This window comes from Mustela nigripes, chromosome X (genome assembly GCF_022355385.1).
Source record: "Mustela nigripes isolate SB6536 chromosome X, MUSNIG.SB6536, whole genome shotgun sequence".
Classification (NCBI taxonomy): domain Eukaryota; kingdom Metazoa; phylum Chordata; class Mammalia; order Carnivora; family Mustelidae; genus Mustela; species Mustela nigripes.
Window position 1 is genome coordinate 68,559,863 of NC_081575.1, and position 11,677 is coordinate 68,571,539.

The following is an 11,677-nucleotide window of genomic DNA, read 5'->3' on the forward strand; positions in this document are numbered from 1 at the left end:
GCATAGTATTCCATTGTGTATATATACCACATCTTCTTGATCCATTCATCTGTTTATGTGTTTTATGGTCTTTCTAAGCCTCAACTGAGAAATGAGTATGACGCGACACACTTTATACTGTTCATATAAAAACTTAATAAGGTGCTTTAGCACACTACTTAGCATAGAACCTATACCCAGTATTTGTTAACTTTCATTACTTTCCTTTTAAAAAATTTTTATTTATTTATTAGAGAGAGAGAGCACAAGCAGGGGAGGGGGAGAGGGAGAAGCAGGCTCAAGCCTGATGTGGGGTTTGATGGCAGGACCCTGGGATCATGATCTGAGTCGAAGGCAGACACTTAACCAACTGAGCCACTCAGGTGCCCCCCCACTTTCATAGCTCTCCTTATGTTAGTGTAAGAAGGAAATATTCCCTCTTTTCTAAGAACAGTATCTTATATCATGCCATTAAATATTCCACATCTGAAATGTTTGAAGAAAATTTGGGCTTTTACTGGGAACAATGATTTTTATAGTTTTAAAGGTATTTTTCTCCAGAATGGATGACAGGAATGTCCAAAGTGGAGAGCTGCAGTTTCCTTTCATATGGATTTCTGTGTAAAAAAGAAATCTGTGTTAAATGATTTATATAGTTGTCTTCTGGTATTTGGATAGGAGTTTCTTTTTTTCCCTCTTTCTTTTTAGGTGTGAAGGAGAATACCAGGAGAAAAGGGATAGTAAAAGTTTAAAAATCAAGCAGAACTTGAGACAAAGTCTTCTGATTCAAGATGGGTTGGCAGAGTATCAAATTGGCAAAAACTAAAGTTTCATTATAGTAGGTGATGCTGGTGGAATTGAAATTTTTGTAGGCACCTACTGACATTTCCAGGCTGACTGCTTCTCCAGCACCCACTCTTTTGGAGGACAAATTGACAGGATCAACATTTAAAGTTATTCATATTTAGCAGTTTTACTCCTTGGTATTTATAGGAGGTACATCACATGTTTACAAGGATATTTGCCAGAACATTGCTTCTAATAGTGAAACATTGAAAGCATCTTGAGTATCATCACAGAAGAATAGATAAGTAAGGTATCTCTATACAATAAAATACTATGTGGGAATTAAAAAAGATAAAGTAAACCTATATGTAATGAACTCTAAGACATGGTATTGAGAGAAAAAGAAGCAACGTTTGCAGAGCATGTCACTTATGTATTTTAAAAACTATGTTTCTGTAAGTACAGACATGTATATAAGTGTACCAGGAAAGGACTGAAAAGGATAGTTACTAATCTTAGAAGTGTATCCTTCCAGGAAAGGGACTGGGACAGGGTAGGGGTCCTCGGAAATGTAAGCTTTGTTTTTACTATTTGCATTTTTTAATTTAAAAACTAGTTAAAAGCTTAAAATTCTGATAAAATACACATAACATAAATTTTATCATCTTAACTATTTTTAAGTGTCTAGTTCACTAGTATTAAGCACATTCACATTGTTGTGCAGCCAGTCTCCAAGGCCCTCTTTTCATTTTGCAAAACTCTTGTCGCGGCTGGTATAACAAATCAACCCGGAACATGAGGGTAAGAGGTTGAAGAAGAGAACTCGAGAAGCAGAGAGATGAGGGCAGGAGGAGCACTGAGGAGGATGTCCAACAGTGCTCATACACATCCTCTTGCTCATGTACTACCAAATCACAGGGGGAATCCTGAGAGGCTATAGGTATTAAATCTATAGAGTGTTGTGGATCTAAAGCCTCCTGAATATCCTCCCAAATTTTCATTGTTCCTTCAGAGCAAGCATATGACCCCCTAATTTTTTTTATTTTTTAAAAAATATTTAATTAATTTATTTATTTGACAGAGATCACAAGTAGGCAGAGAGGCAGACAGAGAGGAGGAAGCAGGCTCCCCGCTGAGCTGAGAGCCCGATGCGGCGCTCGATCCCAGGACCCTGGGATCATGACCTGAGCCGAAGGCAGAGGCTTTAACCCACTGAGCCACCCAAGTGCCCCGACCCCCTAATTTTTAATTCATTTTTAATCTCCTGCCCCACTCTCTGCCAGGCTTGCAGATTTACTGTTCCTTCTCTGGGAAACCAGGGGCAGAGATCAGAAACCATGCCAAAAAATTGGTGTAAAGCCTTCTTAGAGACTTTTGACCCTTTCTGTTTTAAAAGGGCCTGCAGTGCAGTAACAAAAAGATCCTGTTCTAAGGATTGAGAATACCCCATGTTATTTTACCCCAGCTTTCATCCGTCAACCTGGGCTCCTCTTACCTGTCAGCAGCTACTTGCCTGTATGTGCACTCCCTTGAAATGTTCTCAGGTCCCTGTTCGGGTGCCACTTGTCGTGCCTGGCGTGACAAATTGACCAGGAACGTGAGGGTAAGAGGATGAAGAAAAGATCTCGAGAAGCAGAGAGATGGGGGCAGGAGGAGCACTGAGGAGGATGTCCAACAGTGCTAAGTTTATTCAAAGCATTAAGGCCATATATATGGTGATAATAGGAGAAGCAATACATCTGTGTCTAGTTAAACAACATCTGTGTCTAGTTAAACAACCATGAGTTCCCATAATAAGTTTCACATTTAACTATAAGCAGACCTCATGATGCCAAATGGCTAATGCCAGTACACTTGTTCTGTATTGATACAGCAAACCTGAAAGTAATTTATGGGCTGTACTAGGGCAGCAAGGACCAGCCACGAACTTATGACCCCAACCGAATTGTTCTCAGTTGTTTAGCAAGCGTGTGGGAAGTCACGTAGGCGAGTGCACAACACATAGCACAGATCCTTTCAGTGCTACTCAACTTTTCCCATTCTAAACCTTTTGTTAGGTTATTTGGACTTTAAAGGAGGCACAAATCAGGGCCTGGTTTGGTCCTCGTCTCAAGCCTTATTGCGGCCTCCCACACAAAACTGAATCTCTGTGCCCACTGAACAATAACTCCTGAGTCCCCCTTCCCCCCAGTCTCTCTTGCATACACTAATCTACTTTCTGTCTCTATGAGTGACTGGTATAGGTACCCCATACTAGTGAAATTATACAGTTTTTGTCTTTTTCTGACTGGTGTATTTCACTTAGCATTATGTTCTCAAAGTTCAGCCATTTTGTAGCATGTGTCAGAAATTCCTCCCTTTTAAAAGCTGGATAATATTCCATTGTATGTATATACTGCATTTCATTTATTCATTCATCCATTGATGGAGACTTAGGCTACTTCCACCTTTTGGCTATAGTGAATAATGCTGTGAACATGGGTATACAAATATTTCTTTGAGGGGCACCTGGGTGGCTCAGTCGTTAAGCCTCTGTCTTTGGCTCAGGTCATGATTCCAGGGTCCTGGGATCAAGCCCTGCATTGAGCTCCCTGCTCAGCAGGAAACTTACTTCTCCCTCTCGCACTCCCCCTGCTTGTGTTACCTCTTTTGATGCGTCTCTCTCTGTCAAATAAATAAATTTTTAAAAGTCTTACAAATATTTCTTTGAGACCCTGTTTCAGTTATTTTGGGTTTATACCCAGAAATAGAATTACTGGATCGTATGGTAATTCTGTTTCTAACTGTTTTTTTAAAAGATTTTATTTATTTATTTATTTGACAAAGATGACAGGTAGGCAGAGAGGCAGGCAGAAAGAAGGAAGCAGGCTCCCCGCTGAGCAGAGAGCCCAACATGGGGCTCCATCCTAGGACTCTGGGACTGTGACCTGAGCTGAAGGCAGAGGCTTTAACCCACTGAGCCACCCAGGCACCCCTGTTTCTAACTTTTTAAAAAGATTTTATTTTTTTATTTGAGAGAGAGAGAGAGAACATGAGAGGGGAGAGGGTCAGAGCGAGAAGCAAACTCCCCACGAAGCTGGGAGCCCAATATGGGGGATCGTGACCTGAGCTGAAAGCAGAGGCTTAACCAACTGAGTCATTCAGGTGCCCACTGTTTCTAATTTTTTAAAGAAATTGCTGTATTTTCCATAATGGCTATATCATTTTACATTATCCACCAACAGTGCACAGGGTTTCCAATTTTTTCACATCCTTGCCAATACCTGTTTTGTTTGTTTGTTTTGATAGTAACTATCCTAATGGGTTTAAGGTGGTATTTCATTGTGGTTTTGATTTGCATTTCCTTAATGATTTGTGAAGTTGATTATCTTTTTATGTGATTATTATTTGTGTCTTTTTTGGAGAAATATCTGTTCAAGTTATTTGCCAGTTTTTAAATCAGGTTGTTTGCTTTTTGTTGTTGAGTTTTAGGAGCTCTTTATATATTCTGGGTATTAAACCTGTATCAGATATGATTTGCAGATATTTTCTCCATATTATTCCATAGATAGCCAATTTCACTCTATTGTATCCTTTAATACACAAAAGTTTTTAAATTCAGTGTAGTCCAGTTTATCTATTTTTGTTTTTGTTACCTCTGATCTTGGTATCCTATCTAAGAAATTATTACCAAATTCAATGTTATAAAGATTTCCCCCTATGTTTTCTTTTTTTATGATTTTATTTATTTGTCAGAGAGAGAGAGAGAGGGAGAGAGAGCACAGGCAGGGGGAAAAGCAGGCAGAGGGAGAAACAGGCTCCCAACTGAGTAAGGAGCCTGCTGTGAGACTTAATCCCAGGACTCAGGGATCATGACCCGAGCCAAAGGCAGACGTTTAACTGACCGAGCCACCCAGGCCTCCCTCCCCTATGTTTTCTTCTAAAAATTTTATACTTTAGTTCTTCTGTTTAGGTCATTTAATCTATTTTCAGTTCATTTTTGTATATGGTAAATATAAATGTCCAATTTCATTCTTTTGCATATGGATATCCATTTGTCCCAACACCGTTTGTTGAATAGACTGTGCTTTCCATACTGAATGGTCTTGACATCCTTGTTGAAAATCATTTGATTATATATGTTTTTTTAATTTCTGAACTGTTTTATTCCATTGGTATATCTATCTGTCTTTATGCCAATACGACACTGTTTTGATTACCTTTGTAGTAAATTTTGAAAACAGGAATTGGTAGTCTTTCAGCTTTGTTTGGAGTCCCTTGTGATTCCGTATGAACCTTAGGGCAGAGTTTTCCATTTCTGCCAAAATGTCACTGAGATTTTCATAAAGTTTACATTTAATCTCGGGATTGCTTTGGTAGTATTGGCATCATAACAATATTAAGTCTTCCAGTCCATGAACTATTTGCATTTTTAAATATTCAGAATATACTATTGTACTGTTTGTGTAATCAAGCATAAATAAATTTTTTTAAAAGGAGTTTTTGGCAGATGGAACTGTAAGTTTCTTTTTTCTCTTTCAGTTTTGTTGAGATATAATTGTCATTCAGCACTGTATAAGTTTAAGGTGTCTATCATAATGGCTTAAGGTGGTCAAGAGGTACAGACCTTCAATTTGAAGATAAATACTGGGGATGTAATATACACATGACTATAGGTAACACTACTCTATGGTGTATTTGAAAGTTACTAAGAGAATAGATCCTAAAAGTTCTCATCACAAGGGACTAGTAAATTTCTAATGTCAGTTCATGTGTCTTTACTGGATCTCATGTTCCAATTTTTATAAATTGGCATCAGTTCTAGAAGCGAAAGGATAAATTAGATATTAGGATAGAGATGATTATCTGACTAAAGATGTTCATGATAAGAAAATGTTTATGAATTGAATTGAAATTGAATTAAATCATTGTTAACAAATAGGCTTATTTAGACTTTTGGTGATACTACCTAAGCTCAGATACAGTTTTATCTTGCATGTTTTGCTTATTCTTAAATAAACTTTAGTCCCATTGATAAAAAACAAGTTATTCTATTCATGCCATTTAAAATTGTGTCTCATTGAACAGAGAGGCTGTTGGGTTCTATTTCATGAAGATTATCTGTGAACATTTTAAGTCATCAGAAAATATTGGAAAAGCTCTACTGCTCCACATTGACATGCTTTTACAAAGAAAGGAAGAACTGCTTGCCAAGGAGAAGATTGAAGAAATCATTTTAGGTCAGTAGGATTTCTGCAGGTTTCATTCTTTTCTTTCTTTCTTTCTTTCTTTCTTTTTTTTTAACTATTTTAAAAAAGATTTTATTTAGTTGTCAAAGAGAGGAAGAAAGAAGAGTACACTAGCAGGGGGAGCTGCAGGCAGAGGGTGAAGGAAGCTCCCCACTGAGCAGGGAGCCCAAAGTGAGATTCCATCCCAGGACCCTAAGATCATGACCTGAGCCAAAGACAGACACTTAACTGACTGAGCCAACCAGGCATCCCTTCTGCAGGTTTTAGAAAGGTGTTAATATGCATGTAATTCTTAGATGTCAGAACAGTGGCAAGATTCTTAGGTCAGTGGATCCCTTTTCCTTGCATGCTTTTTTTTTTCCCTAATAACCATTAACTATAACACCTCATTGATTCAGATTCCACAGGCTAGAATGAGAAACAGCAAAAATAGCAAAACATCAACAAAACCAGAAAACCTCTGAGCTTGAAGCTCTTGTATAGTGAAGAATTGTGAGGTTAGAGGCCTAATTTCATGATTTCAGTGTGATCTCAAGTAAGTTGTGTGCCTTCTGGCAAGTTAATAACATCTCTGGATCTTCTTTCTAACTATAAAACAGAGGTTGTGAAATAGATTCCTAGTTTTTAACTTCCTTTTTAGCCCCAGCATCTTTTTTGTCATGCAATCTTTTTTTTTTAAAGATTTTATTTATTTATTTGACAGAGAGAGATCACAAGTAGGCAGATAGGCAGGCAGAGAGAGAGAGGAGGAAGCAGGCTCCCCGCCGAGCAGAGAGCCCGATGATGCGGGACTCGATCCCAGGACCCTGAGATCATGACCTGAGCCGAAGGCAGTGGCTTAACCCACTGAGCCACCCAGGCGCCCCTTGTCATGCAATCTTATATGAACCCTGTCCCAAATAAAATATAATTTCTCTGTTAAAGCAGAGATGTAGAACCAAATTTCAGCATTCCCTTAACCTTTACCTCTCTGTAGAACTCTATACCCTGAAGAACATAGTATGATCCCTTTCTTGGAAAATTCTCACCCCAATACATCCTTCTAATTGTACACATATACAGAGATAGAATAGGAGTGATAGTTACTAAATGTTAATACTGGGATTTATTCTGAGTGATGACAAAAAGTCACTTAAAAGAAAAATCTTTCTTTTTGTTTTTTTAAAGATTTTAAAAATTTATTTATTTGACAGACAGAGATCACAAGTAGGCAGAAAGGCAGGCAGAGAGAGAGAGGAAGGGAAACTGGCTCCCTGCTAAGCAGAGAGCCCGATGTGGGGCTCAATCCCAGGACCCTGAGATCATGACCTGAGCCGAAGGCAGAGGCTTTAACCCACTGAGCCACCCACGCGCCCCTCTTTTATTTTTTAAAAAAGATTTTGTATATTTACTTTTTGGGAGAGTGAGCGCAAGAGAGAGGAGCAGGAGGAACAGAGAGAGAGATAAGCAGACTCCATGCTGAGCATGGCCTGATATGGGGCTTGATCTCATGACCTTGAGAACATGACCATAGGCAAAATCAAAGTCGGATGTTCAGCTGATTGAGCTACTCAGGCTCCCCTGCTGTCTTTTATTTTACCAGATTTCTTGAATTTTTCCAAATATGTATAATGGTTTTATAAAAATCAGAGAGATTTTTTTAAAAGATTTTATTTATTTATTTGACAGAGATATCACAAGTAGGCAGAGAGGCAGGCAGGGTTGGGGGGAAGCAGGCTCCCTGCTGAGCAGAGAGCCCAATGCAGGGCTTGATTTCAGAAACGTGAGATCATGACTTGAGCCGAAGGTAGAGGCTTAACCCACTGAGCCACCCGGCTGCCCTGTGATTGATTTTTTTAAGTGGAAATCTTTTGAGTAGATAATCTCTAAGAGCCTTTGAATTCTAAATTCTGTGAGCCATATTTTATTGATAATGTGCTCCCTAAAGACTCTCCCTAGGAATCCAGTTATTTTTAGACCCAATTTTGAATAAGTTTGATTATCTGGTTTTCCACCTCTTAGCATTTTAATGGTAGCATATTACAAAGAGAGAAAAGTTCTGTATGGAAATACATAGATAATCTGGCCACAAGGGAGGAGAAAACTACAAATTTTATGAAACAGTTTCAAATATTTTTAAAGATACAATAGTTTGTACTATATAATTGTTCCCAAAGTCATCACTGAGGTATAATAGTACAATAAAATACACGAGTTGTTAGTGTTATTACCTTGAATGGGCAAGCAAAGATTAAATTGTGCTTCAGAAAACCAGAAAGTATGTTTGGAAAAACATAATTTAGGGGCACTTGGGTGGCTTAGTCGGTTAAGCATCTGACTGTTGATTTCGGCTCAGGTCATGATCTCAGGGTGTGAGATCAAGCCCCCATGTCAGGTTGCATGCTCAATGGGGAGTCTGCTTCTTTCTGTCCCTCTCCCTTTGCACCTCCCCTTGCTCATGCTCTAATGCTCTCATTAACATAAATAAATCTTTAAGAAAAGAAAAACCTAATTTATAAAACATAATTTTTAGAAAAATTAAGAACTTTAACGAAATAATTTAGAGTTTTCAAAATAAAAAATGTTTTATTTTTAATGAAAATTAATTGTCAGCTAACTAGAAAATGTGTTTATCCAGAATGACTAATTTTCCCAAGATTATAGTTAGTCAGTTTCACTGTGATATTGAATTATGAACTTATACTCTCAAAGTCATGTAATATTTTAAGTTGGTACATTGAATAGCATTTGACTCTGATGTGAGTAGTTTTATCTAAGCCATGGAACAAATTATGTCTCTTGACTGTGCTGGGAGGTCAGAGACTCTTAGTGTTCTCATCAAAACTTTTGTGGAAATCAATAGTGCCAAAGGGTAGAAGAGAAGTGGATATAGAATTCTATTATAGTTTAAACTTTATCTTAATGTGTGCTAATGTATTTGAACCCTGTAAGTGTCTAGACCAGAAACAATCAGACATGAGTTACAATTTAAAGTAATAAAGTTAATGTGTAAACATGGTCTTAAAGTATTTTACAAAGGCTTTAAGGTATAATTGGCCTTTCTTGTGAACTTGGTCTGATCTTGTTAGTACATAATATAAACACTTCGTATTAACGATTTTTAGCATTGCTATCTGTTCATTCAGAATAACATTAAAGTACCAGGTGATGATCAAATTTGGAACATGGAAAATACGTTAAAAGGAGACTAAGCTGGGAAACTATCACAAATTGATAGGCGAATTACTGTGATTCTAGCAAACTCTGATTTTATTATATAATTAGTTTTGCTAGTAAACCTAAAATTGATGATGAAAACCTGTCAGAATGTGATTGTGTTTATAGCCATTACTTAAAGATTATAGGTTCTGAATATAGTTAGTGTTCTTATTTAATGTAATAGATCTTGATTTTTGGTTTTAGAACTTTGGTTTTTATTTTCAGGTCACCAAACAGGAAGAGAATTGACAACAGATTTAGTGGGCTGTTTACACAACATTCTGTGGAGAAAAGCTGCCAGAAGTTTTGAGGTTTGGGAAGAATCTATTTTTTCATTCTTTATATTCTTTCTCTACCCTAACAAATATATGTGTTCACTATAATAATCATAAAGTGTCAAATATTTTAATAATCTGTTTAGGTACCATTTATATATTAAATATTCATAGGCATTGAAAAGACTTTGATATTGTGGTGATAGATACTTATCATTATACATTTGTGTAAGCCCATAGAATACACTACACCCACCAGGAGTGAACCCTAATGTAAACTCTGGACTTTGGGCGATTAGTGCATGTCCATGTAAGTTCATCAGTTGTAGTAAATGTGCTACTTTGGTAGAGGATGTTGATAAAGTGGGACTCGTGTGAGGGCAGGACGCATATAGCCAATCTCTATACATTCTCCGCAGTTTTGTTGTGAACCTAAAACTGCTCTTAAAAAAGTTGTGCCATTAAAAGTACCAAAAAGTGGTGATATTTTTTCTCTTTACAAAACAATCAAAGTTTACTGTGGGAAAAATGGAAACTAAAGGTGAGGTTTTTGTTGTTGTTGTTTTAGAAAGTAAAGAATAGGGGCATCTGGCTGGCTCAATTGGTAGAGCATGTGACTCTTGATCTTGGGATCATGGGTGTAGAGCTTACCTAAAAAAAAAAAGAAAGAAAGAAAGAAAGAAAAACAGTATAGTTAAGAGCACAGGCAATAATTTCTCAGACATCAGCTCTAGCAGCATTTTTCTAGACATGTCTCTTGAGGCAAGGGAAACAAAAGCAAAAATAAACTATTGAGAGTGCATCAAAATAAAAAGTTTCTGCGCAGCAAAGGAAATAGTCCACAAAACTAAAAGACAACCAACTGAACAGGAGATGTTCGCAAATGGCAGATCCAATAAACGGTTAGTATCTAAAATACATGAAGAACCGATACAACTCAACACCCTCCCCCAAAATAGTCCAGTTAAAAAATGGGCAGAAGACATAAACCTCAAAATCAATGAAATATCCAGCATTAAGAAAATAATTGTATATTAACTTAATTGAATGTTAAACATTCCTTAAATTGACAACTGTGAAGACTCCATAGTAATATAGATTAATATTTACAAAATAAAGTCAAATGTAAAGAATGGAACATGAAAACTCTCATATAAGCTATGATTGCAACTGTATACAAATACAAAAGGACAAAGTTAAAACGGAGTGTAGAAAAACGAAAATAGCTATATTAGCATGGTAAATTATGGATATTCTTTAAAAATTTTTTTAAATCATTTTTATTAACATATAATGTATTATTTGCCCCAGGGGTAGAGGTCTGTGATTCATCAGGCTTACACACTTCACAGTACTCATCATAGCACATACCCTCCCCAGTGTCCATAACCCAACCACCCTCTCCCTACCCCCCCACATCCCCCAGCAACCCTCAGTTTGTTTTGTGAGATTAAGAGTCTCTTATGGTTGGGGCACCTGGGTGGCACAGTGGGTTAAGCCTCTGCCTTTGTCTCAGGTCATGATCTCAGGGTCCTGGGATCGAGCCCCATGTCGGGCTCTGCTCAGTGGAGAACCTGTTTCCCCGCTCTCCCTCTGCCTGCTTCTCTTTTTTGTGAGCTCTCTTTCTCTATCAAATAAATAAAATCTTAAAAAAAAAGAGTCTATTATGGTTTGTCTCCCTCCTGATCCCATCTTGTTTCATTTTTTCCGTCCCTACCCCCCATAACCCCCCGCCGCCTCTCAAATTCCTCATATCAGGGAGATTATGATAATTGTCTTTCTCTGATTGACTTATTTTGCTCAGCATAATACCCTCTAGTTCCATCCACGTTGTTGGAAATGGCAAGATTTCATTTATCATCTTTTTAATTTTTTAGTGTTCAGTTAGCTAGCATATAGTTACATCATAAGATTGTGTTGAAGTGTTCAATGATTCATTAGTTGCATATTCAATAACTAAAATTGTATTTAGAGATTTCTAGGGTGGTTCACCACCCCTCAGACTTTTCATCCCACATGTGAAATATCTTTTTTTTTTAAGTTTTATTTATTTATTTTGACAGAGAGAGATCACAAGTAGGCAGAGAGGCAGGCAGAGAGAGAAGGGGAAGCAGGCTCCCTGCGGAGCAGAGAGCCCGATGTGGGGCCTGATCCCAGGACCCTGAGACCATGACCTGAGCTGAAGGCAGAGGCTTTAACCCACTGAACCAC

The 11,677-nt window shown here is 37.6% G+C and overlaps 1 protein-coding gene across 1 annotated transcript in view; it reads left to right on the plus strand.

Annotated features, from left to right (window-relative positions):
* The window catches only part of LOC132007102 (testis-expressed protein 11-like), a 208,448-nt gene that overhangs the window by 34,623 nt on the left and 162,148 nt on the right, over positions 1-11,677 (plus strand). Inside the window, exons 2-3 of the mRNA XM_059385234.1 lie at positions 5,833-5,984; positions 9,417-9,502. Of these exons, the coding sequence (XP_059241217.1) occupies positions 5,833-5,984; positions 9,417-9,502 (238 nt within the window). The remainder of the gene's footprint in view (positions 1-5,832; positions 5,985-9,416; positions 9,503-11,677) is intronic.